The 18,329-nt window shown below is 37.2% G+C and overlaps 1 protein-coding gene across 1 annotated transcript in view; it reads left to right on the forward strand.

The window, feature by feature from the left end:
- Positions 1–18,329, forward strand: part of LOC116098327 (vomeronasal type-2 receptor 26-like) — a 47,296-nt gene that overhangs the window by 2,928 nt on the left and 26,039 nt on the right. Inside the window, exon 3 of the mRNA XM_031380968.1 lies at positions 4,368–5,177. Within this exon, the coding sequence (XP_031236828.1) occupies positions 4,368–5,177 (810 nt within the window). The remainder of the gene's footprint in view (positions 1–4,367; positions 5,178–18,329) is intronic.

Here is an 18,329-nt window from a genome sequence, read left to right on the forward strand (position 1 = left end):
TTTAACATGTCTCTGAGCTAATTAGAATGGATTTTTTTTTTACATAGGATAGAGGGACATGCAACTCCACCTTATGTTTTCTACATGTAGCTAGATATTCAGTTTCCCTAACAATTTGTAGAAGCAACTGTCTTCTCTCCAATATATGTTTTGACTATAATTATGTGAGTTTATTTATTGGTCTTGTGTTTGGTTTGTGTCAAGGTTTATCTTATGCCAACAACCAGGCTGCTGTGTTGCCATGGCTCAGTAATATAATTTAAGATGTGGTATATGAATTGACATGTATCAGTACCCTCTCTATTTAGGATAGCTTTGTCCAATGGGGGTTTTAGTGTTTCCATATGAATGTTAAAATTGCCTTTGCTAGTTTTATGATGAGTGTCATAGGAAGGTTGCTGAGAATTACACACTCTCTCTCTCTCTCTCTCTCACACACACACACACACACACACCACTATGTCCCACAGTAAAGGGGAAATCTAAATGTGTCTGGTTTAGTTTGCTTAATATAATATGTGCATTTCCATCCATCTTTCTCCAAATGTCTTTGTTCTCTGTGTCTACATACAAGTCTGTTGTACATATATACCATCTTTCTGCTTTTATACATTCCTATTTATAGACATCTAGTTTGTTTCAGTTTCTTGGTTACTGTAAATGTGTAAAGAGCAAAATCAGTGAAAGATGGATGTGCCGTTTCTCTTGCTTTGTATTGGGGCATGGAAATCTATACCAAGGAGTAGTAGAGCTGAGTTGTGTAGTTGGTCTATTCTTAGTGTTTGTGAAACTCTATGCTGTTTCCATATTGTGTCAGTTTGATTTCCAAGTATCAGCAATAAGGCGTCCTGTTTCCTCACACCTGCCATTTGCTTTGGTTTGATTAGTGTTTAAGATTTATTTATTTTATGTGTACAAGTGTTTCTCCTGCATGCATGTTGTGTGCAACACATGTGTATCCATAGAGAAAGCCAAAATAAGGTGTTAGATCATCTGGATATGGAGTTATTGGTGGTTTTGAACTGCCCTAGGAGTTCTGGGAATGAAACCCAGGTCCTGCGCAGGGACAGTCCATGTTCTTAACTGCGGAGTCACTTCTCCAGCACCTGAGGCTATTCCCATAATGAAAACATCTATGACTGAGGTAACAGAGTCATACTATGACTGAGGTAACAGAGTCATAAAGTACATGTAATTTGTAATTTGGTAGTTAAGGATGCTCAACACTATCAAAATATTTATTAAACATTTGTGTTTCTTTCTTGCTGAGAACTGTCTATTCAGCTCATCAACTGGTTTATTGATTTAAAAGATTCGTTTTTTTTTGAAATTCAAGTTTTGCTCTTTATACTGTGTCTAGCTGTCTGTCTGTAGCCACTGATTGTTATGCAAGTGGCCCAACACAACTTCAATGTACTCATAACATCCTGAAACATTTTTGTCATTTCTTTTGTAATTCATTTGCCCATATCTTAAGAGTGAACAGTGGAGCCGGCAGTGCTGTACTGTTAACCATGATCTATAGAGTTTTCATTTCCTTTATCATGTTGGCATTTTTGTTTGAGTTTTCTGTATATAATAGGTAAAATATCTTTAGTGATGTAAATGAATCCATGATATATGAAAATTATTCCAACTTTACATAGGACAGACATCCTTTCTTTCCATTTCTTCTCTTTGCCTGAGTGCTGTATGTCTGCTCTCAAACATTTCCATTTGTCAGGTCCTTTGTATGATAAGATCCACATCTTTCTTTCTTGATTCACTTTCACATTTTCCAGAGCACATCCTTGAGTTGAAGAAAATTTACAGAGGTTGTTCAGTGGAGGTTTTCATTTGACTGACTTGCTTTTTAACTTTCAGCAACTTTATTTGGTTACCTTTTTCCTCCACATTTTAAATTTTCTCCATCAAATGCCTGTTTGCTAAGTTCTATTGAGATTCAGAATTGATTCTCTTACTCTATCTACCAGCTTATGTGAACTCTGTTTGTGATTATTTGTGATTATTGGTCACTCTACACATCAGACCGACTCTGGCATCCAATCTTGTGTCATTTTTATTATTCTCTTTGATTTCTAGTACAGAAGAATTACAACTTCTCTCTCTCTCTCAATGTTTATGCACGTGTGTGTACGTGTTGTCCATCTGTCAATGTTTGTGCATGAGTATGTGCTTGAATGTGTGCCTTTGTGTGTGTGTGTGTGTACGTGTGTGTGTGTGTGTGTGTGTGTGTGTGTGTGGCAACTGGTATTTGTATCAGGACTGTACAGGTAGGCATATCAGTACACCTGGCAGTCAGACAGTCTTCCTCCATCACTTTCTACACTGCTGCCTTAAAACAGGGTCTTTCACTGCAGAGTAACCTTGAGATATTGAGCTGACTAGTCAGTAAGCTCTTGGGATTACCTATCTCTCTACCTTGCTATGTTGAGGTACAAGCATACAAAGCCATGTCTGTTTTGTTATGAGAATGCTGAGGATTCTAATTCAGGCTCTTGAGCCACCTCCTCAAACTCATAAAATACGTGTGCGCGCACACACACACACATATGCACACACACACACACACACACACACATCTTAGCTTTAAAGAAATGGATTCATCATATTGTCAAGAATGTATAGCATTATATTTTGTTCTTCAGTCTCCTCAGGCTTTGGCCTCTCAGATTCCAGTTATAGTCTGATGCTGAGGTCAGCTCCTAGACAGCAGGACAGTGAACTAAATCCTCCCTCCATAAACTGCCTGAGCCAAGCTCCTCCTACCTAACTATTCAGTTTGTCGCCATTGTGACCTTCCATTTCCACACCTACCTCCTGAGTCAGCCTCATCCATGCCTGTTCAGATGCCTGCAGATTCTGGGAGGTGCTGTTACTCCCCATTCTTAGACCCCCATGGTAGGTCAGTGTAATATAATCAGTTCTATCCTGACAGTGCAGCCTTCCACAACCTCTGAGTCACAGGGAGTGAGAAACTATAGCTCTTCTGCTTTGTCAGCCCATCTTCCTGGGGGAACAGCTGTATTCCTGAAAGCAATGCCTGGATTGGAGACCTGAAAGAACCCTGGACTTGTTCTGTCCGCAGGACAACAGGTCTCTTTACCACATACTCTTGCCTTATATTTGGATGCAATTTCAAACACATAATTTTTTTCACTTATGGTTTAAAAGTAGTTCCTTCAGATTTTTAGAAATATGTTTAATTAAGAAAGTTATGTTAACTAACATAACTCATGTTTTATTAATTTAATTACGTGGGACTCATGAAGTACATGTTAAATTAACCTTAATTTTACTTAATAAAACATTATTTAAAACACATTTTATTAATTGGTTTCATGGAATTCATGAACCCATTATCAGAGTTTCTTAATATAAAAATTGTATCATCTTATATCATCTATTTAAATTGTTTACTTTTGTGCATTTACTAAATATTGAGTATTTCTTCATGTTAGCATTTCCTTCCTCAATGTATTCGTATTCATTTCATTTTCTTTTTTTTTCTTTCCTATTCCTCTTCTTCCTCCGCATTCACACCTCTCTCCCAATTGATTAATATTTATTGAGTGTCTTTATCCAATTATCATGATTTTGGATCCAATAAGTAAAATATTCACTAAACATCCAAACTCAAGATTCATGGTGAGAAGTCAGTGAATGGAGTCAGTGTATGAGCTGTGGATTAGGGCGTGACCCAGTGGGTATCTGATTTTAGGAGATTCATTAGGGAATTTGTGTGGAAAGGGGGATCAAGTCCCAATCTGAGTCATAAGACACCAGATATTCTGATACCCCAACAGAGAGAGAGAAAGAGAAAGAGAGAGACAGAGAGCGGGGCAGGATTCAGCAAGACTGACTGGTAGTGTTGGTCAAAATTGGAAATATATTCCTTGACCAAAGAAAGACATAGAAACTTCTAGGGAAACAATATACTTCACTAGAAGATTATAAAATCCTTCATAGATTCCTCTTCATTGAATACTTATGAATTTGTGTCTTCAAGTAAAAAAATGCCTTTATTGTTAACATCTCTCTACTTCCATTATCAGGAGATGAAAGGTTTGGTATGGAAGTGACAGATTTGGAAATGCTCTGGTGTGACTGGTATTACCTAAACTGAGAGAAGGAGATAGATACCCTGTGGCCCTGTTTGATGTGTCTTATAAAAGTATAAGGAAAAGAAACATTTTCTGTGAGCAGTTAGGAGAAAGTGGTGGACCATAGGTAACAAATGGTGTTTCTTAGCAAACTTATCTAATTGTTTAATTTCTCCTAGAGTGGATAAACTGGTAAGTTAAACCAAATCATTCGAGAATAGACCTAATTGTCATGTCTTAAGTAATAACTTTCCTTCTGTTTAGATCAGCTATGTTCCTTTTGACCAGAGTCTTGGGACCAGAGTCCAGCTCCAGTCTCCTTACCAGTTTCCTGTGCACACCTCAGCTCTGTATCAGGGAATTATTCAACTGCTGCTATACTTCACTTGGGTCTGGTTTGGCCTGGTGGTCCCAGATGATATGAGGGGAGAACTCTTCCTTAGGGACATCACAAAGGAGATGACCAACCATGGACTATGTATAGCATTCGCAGAAAAGGTTCCAGAATTTCCTGCTAAGGACACAGTAAACAGGGAAGTTTTCATGGAAAGATTCTCATCGGTACGTGTTATCATTGCATTTGGTGACACATATTCTCTTCTGAGATTTGTCTATAACGTCTACTGTAATACTCCTTTTGGTAATGTTTGGATCACAACTTCTGATTGGGATATTACCACATTACCTTTTGAACAAAATCTAGATTATACATATTTTGGTGGAGGATTATCATTTTCTGTCCACATGGATGAAATTCTGGAATTCAAGGATTTTCTCAGAAGTGTTCAACCTAGAAAATACCCTCATGACATCTTTATCCAGGATGTGTGGTCGATCCTATTTGAATGTCCATATTTTGAACAGGATATAAGCAGGGAACTAAGTCAATGTGAGCCAAATGGCAGCCTGAGCACACGACCTCTGCATGCTTGGGATATGAAAACCTCACCCTCCAGCTACAAAGTCCATGCTGCTGTGTATGCCATTGCCCAGGCACTCCATAAGGAGCTGTCACTCAGAGTGGAAGGAGGCTCACTCCATAAAGATGTACCCCTGGCTCCTCTCCCATGGAAGGTAGCAATAGATAGTTTTTTATTTGCCTAGGGCATTGGGCCCTGGCTTGTATGGTCTTCATTTTGATTTATGATCTTTCCTAATTATTGGTAGAAAAATATTTCTGCTGTTAGCATACTCCTTCAAAGTATTCATGTTATTCAGTAGCAGAAAATAGTAGCATTAGTGCAAAATTAAAGAAAACCACATTGTAGTGTTTAAAGTTGAGCTAACATTGCTATCAGAAAACAATATGTGCATGATGCTAAAAAATGGTTTTTCTATCTTAAGCACATTCAAACAATAATACTTATCCCTTTATTTGTCACATATGTTTTTATTATTTTTTAATGATTTGTGAAGGAATTATTATATACAAATCAAGAGACTTGTACAAGTATAAAGATGACATATTTTAAGGGATTTGGGGGCATATTTGATGTCAATAGTTTTTTTTTATTTTGATAAACAGATTCTAGAAAGAATACACAGCATCTATAAGGCTAGACATTATCATCCATGACTCTTCTTCAGTATGTGGGAGGCTGAGGCAGAAGAATCCTGAGTTTGAATCCAGCCTGGGCTGTATAGACAGAGCTTGTCTTAAAAATCAAAACCCAAACCAAACTGAAACAAAAACAGGTTCTTTAAAATGAAGCTGGATTGAATGGGGTCGCACTAATCATGACACATCAACTTTTCACATGTATACCAATCTGTATCTTCTGACTGCTACTCAGTCTCAAATCCTAGTCCACTGTCATACTTCCTCCAGCAATGCTCCATGGTCTAAAAATTTCATAACCTGCAAAAACAGTATTCCCAATACATTCAAATACCTGAACCTACTAAGAACATCGATTATTCACATATATATATGTATATACGTATGTGTGTGTTTATGTATATATATATTTGTGTATGTATGCATGTATATATACATATATATATATATATATATATATATATATATTTCCACTATTTTTGGTGTATGTATGTTTCACCTTTAAAAGTTCTGAGAATTTCTTACAGTGTATTTTGATTAGATTCATCCCCTTCCCAATAGCTCTCCCCTTCCCCACTGAGATTTTCATCCTATCCTCTTAAAATCCATCAAGACCAATTCATGCTGCCCCAATGATTTTGGATATTTTGTGTTCTGATGGAGCATGGTCATGTTTCTAGAAGCTACATTCTTAAAGAACACTGACCCCTCCAATAACTAACAATTTTCAGTGACATTTCTGCTATGGGTGTGACTTAATGCTCAACTCTTTTGGCCTGGTTTGGGCTTGCTATGTCTTGTGCAAGCTATTAAAACTGCTATGAGCTCATACGTGCAGCTCCCTACACAGGCCAGTAGATCCTATTTTCTTGTGGTCATCTACTGACCATTATTACAATTTGGTTATGTTTTATTATTTAAAAGATTTTAAAATTTTAACTATATTTAGTCGATATTCTTCTTCTGCCTCAAGTTCATCCAGATCCCTACCTTATATCTACCATAAGTTATTTCTCAAGAAAACAAAACTCGATATGAGAACAAACCCCTTGAAACCAGGAACAAAAGAAAATCTCACCCAAAAAGAAAAAGCCAAAAAACAATGACAAACTGTAACCAAAATTAAAGCACACACAAAAAGATCTGTGGAGTTCATTATTTGTTGGTCAGTTACTCCTCAATATGAGACTTGCCCTGGAGTGGTTGATGTGCCCTAAATCACTCCATTAGAGAAACTAGATTTTCCCTCTCCCAGCAGGATAAGTAACAGTTCAGTTGTTAATTTTTACACTAGTGGCTAGGTTTTCATTCATTCATTCATCTGTCTATCTATCCATCCATCTATCCATCCATCCATCCATCGATCCATCCATTCATCCATCCATACATCCTTCCTCCATCCATTTGTTTTTTGTAAATACAACAAAAATATTTTAATAAAATGAAACAAAAACTGTCACATGGAAGTCAGACAACAGGAAAAAAGAGCCCAAAATAGGATGCAAGGGTCAGACACCCACTGGCTTGAACGCTCATAAGAACACTAAAATTGAAACCACAATATAAGAGCATAGGACGGGTTCAAGACCCATGCCGGCCCTTTTCTTTCTGCTTCAGTTTCTGGGGGTCCATACGAGCTATGCTCATGTTATTTGAGAGGGAACATATTGATTTCTTGGTGTCCTCCATCCCCAAGAGCCCACTGGCTCTTGCATTCTTTCTGCTTCCAATTTCATAGCGTTCCCTGAGTTGTAAGAGGAAGGATTCTTTTGATTTTAATTTTGAGAAAATTATTTTTCTCTCATAGAATATATTTCAAATGCAGATTCCCTTTCCTCTACTCCCTCCAGTTCCCCTGCCAACCCCCCCTCTTCCCCAGATCCCTTGATCCCCTGTTTCCCTTAATAAAGGAGCAGACCTCCCAGGAGTTTCAGCATGGCATAAGAAGATACAGTGAGATTAGGCACATACCCTTATATCAAGGCTGGGTGGGGTAATGAAGAAGGAGGAAAAGGGTCAGATCCACACTGTCTCCCATTATTAAGAGTCCTACGAACACCCCAAGGTAAACAACCACAGCATGAGTGCAGAGGACATAGTGCAGACCCACGCAGGCTCTCTGCTTGTCAATTCAGTCTCTGTACCTTGTTTGTTGATTCTACAGGCTGTGTTCTCTTAGTGTCCTTAATTGCTATGGCTCCTACAATCCTTCTTCCTCATCTTCCATGGGTTCCACAAGCACTGCCTAATTTTTGTCTGTGGGTCTCTGTATCTGCTTTCATCAGTTGCTAGATGGAGTCACTTTGGTGGAAAATGAGCTTTGCATTGGTCTATGGGCCTCACAGAATATCCATAGGTATCCAATGAATCCAAGTTCGTTGACTTGTTGCTTTTGTTGTTGTCTATTGTGTTTGGTTGTGCCTTAAGTCTCTGAGCCACCCAGCTTCATTTTCCTGGCCATCCAGGCAGTGTCTTTCATGGGTTGCCTCTCATAGCTTGAGCCTCAAGTTAGACCAGTCATTGGTTGGTCACTGCCACAAATTCTGAGCTACCACGCTCCCCAGTACATCTTGTAATCAGGAGAGGTTGTAGGTCCAAAGGTTTGTGGCTAGATTGATGTTCCAGTGGCAAAACTGGGAGCCTTGTCTGGTTACAGAAGACGGCCAGCTCTGGTTCTATATCCTTCTTTTCTAGGATTCTCCACCTTGGTCACCCTCAAAGTTTTCAGGGAATTTCCACTGCACTAGGCTTCCACATAGCCCCTAAATGACCCACTATTTTGTTTGTCTGTCTCTGTGTCTCTGTGTCTCTCTCTCTCTGTATCTCTGTCTCTCTCTGTCTCTGTCTCTGTCTCTCTCTTTCTCTCTCTCTCTCGCTCTCTCTCCCCTAACCCTTTGTACCTCCCTCCCGAAACTTTTTCCTTCTTGTTCCCATCTCAACCCATTCCCGTATATACCCAGAAAATCTATTTCCCTTCCCAAGGAGATCCATGTGACTGCCCTAGAGCCTTTCTTGTTACTTAGCCTCTCTGTGTCTGTGGATTATAACATGATTATTATTCTTTACTTTACAGATAATAACCACGTATAACTAAATGCATGCCATGTTTGTCTTACTGGGTCTAGGATGCCTCACTCTTGATATATTTTAGTTCCATCTATTTGCCTGCAAATTTTACAATGTCTAATAGCTGAGTAGTACTCCATTGTGTACTTGTACTATATTGTTTTACTCATTCTTCAGTTGAGAAACATCTAGGTTGTTTTCAGTTTTCAGCTATTTTAAATAAAGCCACTATGAACCAATTGAGCAAGAGTCTTTATGGTAAAATAGATTGTCCTTTGAGTATAGGCCCAAGAGTGGTATAGGTGGGTCTTGAGGTAGATCAATTCCCAATTTTCTGAGGAGCTATACATCATATTGATTTCTATAGTAACTGTTCAAGTTTGCCCTCCCTCCATCATTGAAGGAGTGTTCACCTTGCTCCATATCCACATCATGAGCTATCTCTTGTATCTTTGATCTTTGCTGTTTTGAAATGTGTAAGATGGAAGCTCAAAGTAGTTTTGATTTGCATTTTCCTAATGTCCAAGGATAATGAGTATTTTTTAGTGTTTCTCAGCTTTCTGAGATTCATCTATTGAGAATTCTCTGTTCAGCTCTGTACCTAAAATTTTAATTTAGGTGATTTGTTGATAACTAGTGTCTCCAGTCCTTCATATATTTTGGATATTAGCTCTCTGCAGATTTAGAGTTGGTAAAAATCCTTTCCCATTCTACTGACTGCCACTTTGTCCTATTGAAGTTGTCCTTTGCCTTGCAGAAGCTTTTTGGTATCATGAGTTCCCATTTATTCATTACCCTATTAGTGTTCTGTTTAGGAACTTGTCTCCTGTGCTAATATGTCTAGAATTAAAATAGTGAAATAAAATTTGGCAGCACATTCTACACTACCTTTCCCAAAGTTCTGGTTTTCAAAAGAAAGACACATACTCAGCCATTATATTTTAATATGCCTTAAACAGCTCAAAGGCCGGCCCATTTCCTAACTTCCACGTGGCTGATCCACCTTCCTCTGAAATCCCGAGTTATCATTTACTACATTTGTATTTTACCTTGGCTGCCCTGGACCCAGTTGGGCAGCACTATTGGGCCACACTCTCCCAACTCCTACATGGCAGCTGTGTCTCCATGTCCTGCACCTTCTCAGGCCTAACATCTCTTTTTCTCCACCTCTCCAGGCACGTGGATTTCTTTCTCCTTCCCCTTTCCCCTGTCCCTAGCCAGAGAATTCTAAAAATCTCAACTCTTTCTGCCCTCCTCAGTCACTGGCTATCAGCATCCTTATTTATCAATTAGATGCAACTGGGTGCAGGCTCCCAGAAGCTATGTGCAGTAGATGTGCTCACATAAACACTACTATGGGGATGTAATTAGTATTCATAATACAGGCAGTTATAAATATGTTTATAGTCAAGGCTATTCCCTACTTTTTCTTCAATCTAGTTCAGTGTGTCTATTTTAATGTTGTGCTTATCAATTGGCCTTGAGTTTTGTACAGGGTGATAAATATGAATCTATTAGCATTCTTCTACATGAAGAATCCAGTTATATAGCAACATTTTTGAAGAGGCTTTCTTTTTTCCATGATGTATTTCTGGCTTCTTTCTAAAAAAAAAAAATAAGATGTCTATAGGTGTGTGGATTTATGTCTGGGTCTTCAATTCAATTCTATTGCTCAACATGTCTCTTTTTCTGACAATACTTTGTGGCTTTTATTACTATAGCCCTGTGGTACACTTTAAAATTAGGGTTGGGGATACCTCTGGAAGTTCTTTTACAGTTTATTATGTCAAATCTTTTTTTTTTTTGAACACTCACAAGCAGTTTATATTTTATCTACATTTCAGACCATTTCAAAGTGTGATGGGAAATTTCAATCACCAGGGCAAGTGGGGAAGAACATCAATCATCCATGACTTTATGACTTGGATGTACAGTGTGGTACAAAGGTGATGGAGACACACCCACTCACAGGCAAACATTTAGGTGTCTCTGTTCTTCCTACTGTATATTTGAGGCAATGCACACCCTGCTGAAGGTACACATTAAAACACCTGAGAAAGACCGGCTACTTCTGCTTTTAGAGAGGTAGATGAGGCTAGAAGAGGCATGAAGCTGTAGTAAGATTTGAGAATGACACTTTCAAAGAAAGGAGGCATGAAACAGAAGGACAGTCTAATCCAGAGGGACCTCACAACAGAATGTAAGTCATTAGATTTTTCAGCCAGTCTTATTATTAAAAACCTGTAGGACCCAGAGAGCTGCCCTTGCAACACTCCTCAGTACAACCCCTGCTCTCCCACTCAGTTAGTGCAGAAAGAACTGTGGCTAGAGAACTGAATGCCCAGGAAGGTGGCTTGCTGCTGAGCCATTGAACTTCCTTGCCATAGTGGTGGATAGATAGATCCTCAAGAAGGCAGGCAGGACTGTGTGTTCAAATCCTCACTTAATTACTGCATGTCCCCCTTTCTTTCTCATTTCCCATCTCCACAGTCCTGCATATGGGTTCACCATGCCCTAGGAAATTTTCCACTCAACACAGAGATGTGTACCATTACACGTTTGACATTCTCCTGTCCTCCTATAAGACCTGGCACATAGCCCATATTTAAACATAGATGCTGATAATGTATATGATTAAAAATTGGCATGTTGGCTAATTGGTTTCATAAGTAATTAAAACTTATTTACTAATATCCTAGTTTAATGGATGCTTCACCTTTCTAGAACCTATGAAGTATCTCAAAAGGTGAGGATTTGGTAGCAGGTTTCTCTATTATTGGGTACATTTAAAACTTAAGAGGATAGGTAGAATTGAGTCTATACTTTAGCCAACCTGCCTTGGACTAAGAGATTGAATGAACAACGAGCCAACGTTTTATGAACATACTCATGAAAAGAATGTGGCATAAGGATTTATACTAAAAGTTCCTCTGCCAGATGTCCTGGGCTTGAATCCCGGCCCCATGGTTTCTCACTGTCCTGGAAGTCACTTAACCCCACTGTGCCTCAGGTTTCCTATCTGAAAGACAGAAATGAAAATAGTAAGTGTCTATACTTATACATTATAAAGATAAACAAATATATACAGTGCCTCATACAATTATACACACTCCAGATAGTGAATATCCTACAGGTAGCCCACCATGACTCCTAATTCTACTGATCCATGAGCATGGGAGATCTTTCCATCTTTTGATTTCTTTTTTTCTTCAAAGTCTTAAAATTTTATCATAAAAGGCTTTAGCTTGCTTGATTTGTCTACCCCAAAATACCTTTTTTTGTGTGTGGCTATTGTGAAGAATGTTGTTTTCTTGATTTTTTTCTCAGTCTGTTTGCCATTTGTATATAGGAAAGGTACTAATTTTTTTGAGTTAATCCTGTATCCAACCACATTACCGAAAGTGTTCATCAGCCATACAAGTTCCCTGGTAGAGTTTTAGGGGTTGCTTATGTATACTATCATCTCATCTGCAAATAATATCTTGAATTTTTATTTCCTAATTTGTATCTATTTATCTCCTTCAGCTGTTGCACTGCTATAGCATCCATTTTGTTTATAATGTCTATTTGTTTTAGGACTTACTGAGTTTATGTATTTGTTGTTGTTATATCTTTGTGATGAATTTTCACCATGATTAATATTTCATATCTCTTGCCTTTCATGATAGTGTTTGGCCTAAATTCTGCTCTCCACAAGGTTGCATTCAATTGTCTTATCTATCTATCTATCTATCTGTCTGTCTGTCTGTCTGTCTGTCTATCTATCTCTCCATCCACCCACCAACCTCTTTCAAAGCTACGAACTGAACCCAGGACCTTGTGCATGCTAGTCAGGTGTTACTACTTAGATCTCTCCTCAACCCTACCCTTCTTATTTTAGTTATCAGTTATGTGAATTATCATTTTCTATTCTTTCACTTTTATATCCTATGGATAAATTCAATCTCTTTGGGAAAAGTCTAGTTATATTATCTCTTTAAAAATATTTTAGCTTGTTATTTTAGGAGTAGTTGAAGAATTTATTCCATGTATACATATAGTTGGTGCCACAAAAGAATGTGTCAATCAAGAGGAAATCACATATACAGTGGTAGTCTAATAAGTTTTTATTTTCTAGTGATAGTGTGGTCACACTTATTTTGTGCACTCATATTCTGAAATGTTTGCCCAATCACAAAATGTTCTAGTAATGCATATCTCAGAATGGATCCTTATTATTAAGTAACCCATGTCTGTAGTCATTTTGCATTCAAAATAATTATTGCTGGATAAAGACTTACTGTTTTTCTTTTGTTGTTTATTTATTTATTTATTTATTTATTTATTTATTTAATGTTTTATGCTTTCCTTTTGTCACCAATTGTCATTTCCTATAGTGGTATGATTTGTTAGGTTTTTTTCTCTCTTTATTGCTCTCTTTTTCCATTTTGTTTTTTTCATGGCCACCATATATAAAATATCTTTTATCTCTGTGTTATATGTTATTTCAATTGCATGCATAGTTATATACTTCCAGTTATCCCTGTTTCTTATGTTAAAATCAATATCTTCATGGTATTATGTATCCATTAACATATCAGCATGATTACTTTTATTGTTGTTTTTAATCCACTGAACTATAGTTAGAATTTATTTACAAATCATCACTATTAAACTTTGTATACTGAATATATATATGTATATATATATATGACTTTTTACTTTGGTATGTTGTCTTTAGATTTTTTGGTATTTATCTTTAGATTGTTTTTTACTTTGGTTTTTATGATTTTGTATGCTCTAATTTCAGCTTGAAGAACTTAGTTCAGCATTTCTTGCAAGATGAGTTTTATGTTGGTGAGGCAAAAAGAACAAGTACCTTTTAGAAATCAGTTACACAACATATTGAGTGAAGTTACCAATCACATGCTGTATATTTCAAGATAGGCAACAGAGTACATTTCTCTTAGGTCTTTGAAGTGATAGATAAACTAATTCACTGGGTTTAATTGTTCTTCCTGGATGACATTATGGAGAAATACTTTCCTTGTCACCTTACCTTGAAATTCTGATTGCTGGGAATATTTTTTGTATGAATTCTAACTCACTCATCTTCCTTCTCAGAGAGATTAGGCTCTCCAGAATATAGATAATTTTTTGACCCCTTAAAGACAAAGTAGGTACTGATAGCCTTTTTCTTCTGATAAGTGTAAGACTATGAGATATTTGTATTTTAGCCTTCCTTAAATCCTATAGAACTGTGCTGTCTATAGGGTCATTGCCTTTCCATATATATAGCTTACATTAAGTTAGCTAACATTCACAGAAGAACATACTAGCATTTTGAGCAGGGTTGTATTGACTCTACAGGTCAACTTTGATGGAATTGGCATATTCACAGTATTGAGTCTCCTTATTCATGACCACAGAAATTCTCTCCACTGAAAAAAAAATCCATTAAATATTTGTTCCATAAAAGTGGATTTGTCTATTTATCCACGAACATCTATTTGTTATTTTTCTTCTTTGACTTTCTCTTGGACATTGTTAGCAGATATTTATTTTGGGAGGAATATGGTTTTCTTAAATGAGTAATAATTTTGTCATTTGTTAAGATTTATTGTCATTTTTTTATTCTTTTTTGTTTTACTATTTATCTTAATTTTTGTCCTTATGTCCCTTTTAATTCTGGAAAGTTTGTTGTTCTTAAAGCTACTTTGTCTCTCTTTAATATACTACATCCAACTTTCTTTTGGTTAGTATTGGTACAGTATGCTCCTGCATGCCTTGTCTACCATTGTCTCTTTCTTACTCCTTTTTTCTTTTTTCTTTTAGTATAGAGTAGAGTTTATTAAGGGCATAGGTAGGGGACTTAAGACCCTAATAGAGGCAGAGAAAGGCAGCGGGGGGGAGTTTCTTTCTTTGTCCATTTTATTGTCATAGAATTTCATACTTGTGCATAATGTGTTTAGAATCCACCCCTTGCCCTCTCTCCTCTACATCCTCCCTTATCCATACCTCCTATCCTCCCAGCTACATGTGCTCTGTTTTTTTTAAGCCCAGTGAGTCTAATTAGGTCTACATGTATATGTATACATTTAGGACCTTTCGTTCTAGCAGGGGTAAGCTGGTACTTCCTGCATCACTAAGGGACATTGACTGTCCCTGTGGATTTCATGTTAACTACCACACAGTCATGTCTTGGCAGCTTTTCATTTGTCTGGTTGAGTATAGTGTTTTTCTCCAATTTGTTTCTGTTTTACATTCATACATTTAGTGAACTCACCTTAAATTGATTATTGATCTTTATAATAATGAATATCATGTGAGAATTTTCTATTTTGGGGCAGTTGACTCCTTTTTGTCATCTTCTCTTTAACTCACTTCTTTAGATTTTATTTTTATTTTCTCTTCTACTTTTCTCTTAGAATATCAGTTATACTTAACATATTCTGGTGGTTTTCTGATATGTTCAAGATGTACATAAATACTGCTTGTCAGCAATGCTGGCACATTCAGCAACTATTCTGCTTCCTCTTTCCTATTTGTTGTAGCAGTGCTGTCAAGAGTTTCATTTATCTAAAGATGTAACCATGTGGTATTGTATTTACCACATGGTTTTGAGCAGATTATAGCCTAGTAGAAAAATAAAGGAAACACAATGCTCAATTTTACTATGCTCTTCTACTTCATTGGTATTCTTGTCACTATGCCAGTTCAATTTTCTAGGTTATACAATTTTTCTTTTCTTTAAAAGTTTCCATTGACATTTCTACAAGGCTGGAACATGAACAAAATTTTACGTCCTGCACATTTTTATCTCAGATCATATTCATTTGCCCTTCACTTTAAGAAGCCAATTTTGCTTATTCAATCTTAAAATAAATCATCTTCCTCTCCAAGAAAGGGATATTTTTCAATTATTTTTTCAGAAAATTACTTGTTTTCCTTTTTAAGTTTAAATTATAAGGTTAGAGGTAATTGTTTTACATCCATCATATATGGCCTATTAAAATTATTCTTTGACAGCTACATACAAGCATACAAGTACATAATGCTTTTGGTTCATACCCATTTCCCTCCTTCCCTTATCTCTCTCCACACTCACAGATCCTCCAGTTTCTCACCATGTCCCTATCCTATATTCATGTCTTTTTTTTTGATTTTTGCTTTCATGACCCACTGGATTTATGACCCACAGGGCCTTCCATGTGGGCATGAGTATGCAACTATCCAATGGGGCAGAAGAAACACAAAAGTGGTGGTATTTCTAACAACAATGACTTCCTCTCCTCCAGAATCCTTTGGTTGCTAACAGTGATTTTTGTGAGGGGCTGGACCTCATAAGCCCACTCTCTCATCTGTTATTATATAGTTTTATGGGCTCAATCTTGTGCTGGTGCTATACAGGCAAAATTACCTGCCATAGGCTTGTGAGTGTCATGACCATATCACACCTAAAGGATAGCATTTTTCATGGACCTCCTCCCCAACGTCTTGCTCCTGGGTTCTCTCTATCCCCTCTTTCACAATGTTTCCAGTGGTTTGGAAATAGTAACATGACTGTTTCATTTAAATATGAGCATTCAATATTAATTTTTTCCCTCAGGCACTGATATTCTTGGCAAAGAGATTCTTTGATATAATCTGACAATAGCACTATTCTATGTGTGTAAATATGCAGGAGGGAATTCAATAATATGTCTTCTTAGCCAAACAGAAGATGTAGGCTCCCCCATAGGACCTCTGATCTCCCCAGACTTGGATCTTTAATAATTTTGCAGTAACAAACATGAGTCCCTTTTGTAATGAAGCCCTCAAATACAATCAGCAAGAAGTGGTTTACTCCCATAACAGTTGTGGCAGTATTTCTCCAGTATGCAAATTGTATCTGGGAAGTTGGTATTATAGAATGCAAGGTCCACAGTTGGGAAAGGCCTCTGCTGACTTTTCTTCCCCCATAGCTTGTAGTTCAGCTTCTGCTACTGTGTAATGTGCCAGACAGACAGACAACCAGAATAGACAACAGGGAGAAAGTTCTCACCTTAGTTCCAGTCTCACTACTAAGTCCTGTAGTCAGAGTGTGTGGTGTCTTCAGCCATAGAGTTTTATTTTCTGTTTCTTATGTGTAACCAAGGGCAATGATCATAACCTGAATAGTTTTGGGGTATTTTGGGGCTTTCTACCAAACGGCAATATATCCCCATCTGGTATAGGGATTTTTTAATAAAATAAACTATAATACCTCTGTTCAAATTCTTTTTAACTTATGCTTTTCTTTCTAACTAGCTTAAAGTTATAGTTTTATGTGTCACGTCTTCATATATCTTCAAGCTTAGTTGACTTACCCTACTCTATTCTCTGTGACTCCTGTCCATTTTTGCAGCTCTACATATGATTCTCTACATTTCTATAACACATGTGTTCTACTTTCCCCTCCCTCTTTAATTACAACTTTTATATTTTGAAAGCTGTTAATTATATTTTCTTGGATCTTTTTATAAGTAATTTACAATTGTGAAAGAAAAAAATGGTTTTTTTCTCAAAAAAGATATTATGCAAAAAGTTAAAGCCCCTCATTCAAATTGTTCTTGTTTTTCATAAAAATTAGAATCTGGTAGCTAGAGTCCTCATTTCATGAGGGAGTTACTGAGAAAAGTTTAGCTTTCAAATTTGAATAGTGGTGTGAAAAATAGTCCCGTGAAAAAGAACCTCAATCACATGGTGACTGGGGAAAATTTCCTGAAGAAAACACCAGTGGCTCAGGCTCTAAGATCAACTATAGAAAAATGGGATCTTGATCCATCCATTTGCCTTTGAATTTCAAGAATTCATTGCTTTTAATAACTGAGTAGTACTCCATTGTGCAAATGTACCACATTTTTTGTACCCATTCCTCTGCTGGGTTCTTTCTAGCTTCTGGCTATTATAAATAAGGCTGTTATGAATATAATGGAGCATATGTCCTTATTACATGTCAGACCATCTTCTGGGTATATGTTCTGGAGTGGTATAGCTGGGGCCTCAGGTAGTACTACGTCCAATTTTCTGAGGAACTACCAAACTGAGATCCACAGTGCTTGTACCAGCTTGCAATCCCACCAGCAATGAAGGAGTGTTCCTCTTTCTCCACAACCTCACCAGCATCTGCTGTCACCTGAGTTTTTGATCTTTGCCATCTTCTGACTGGTGTGAGGTGGAATCTCAGGGTTGTTTTGATTTGCATTTCCCTGATGACTAAGGATGTTGAACATTTCTTTAGGTGCTTCTCAGCCATTCCATATTCCCCAGTTGAAAATTCTGTTTAGCTCTGTATCCCATTTTAAATAGGATTATTTGGTTCTCTGGAGTCTCACTTCTTTTTTTGTGTTTGTTTGGTTTTGGGTTTTTTTGTTTTGTTTTTGTTTTTGTTTTTCAAGAGAGCGTTTCTCTATGTAGCCTTGCTGTCCTGGAACTTACTCTGTAGACCAGGCTAGCCTTGAACTCAGAAATCTGCCTTCCTCTGCCTCCCAAGTGCTGGGATTAAAGGCGTGTGCCACTACCGCCTGGCTGGAGTCTAACTTCTTAAGTTCTTTGTATATACTGGGTATTAGCCCTCTATGGGATGTAGGGTTGGTAAAGAT

Source organism: Mastomys coucha, unplaced genomic scaffold (assembly GCF_008632895.1).
Source record: "Mastomys coucha isolate ucsf_1 unplaced genomic scaffold, UCSF_Mcou_1 pScaffold20, whole genome shotgun sequence".
Taxonomy (NCBI): domain Eukaryota; kingdom Metazoa; phylum Chordata; class Mammalia; order Rodentia; family Muridae; genus Mastomys; species Mastomys coucha.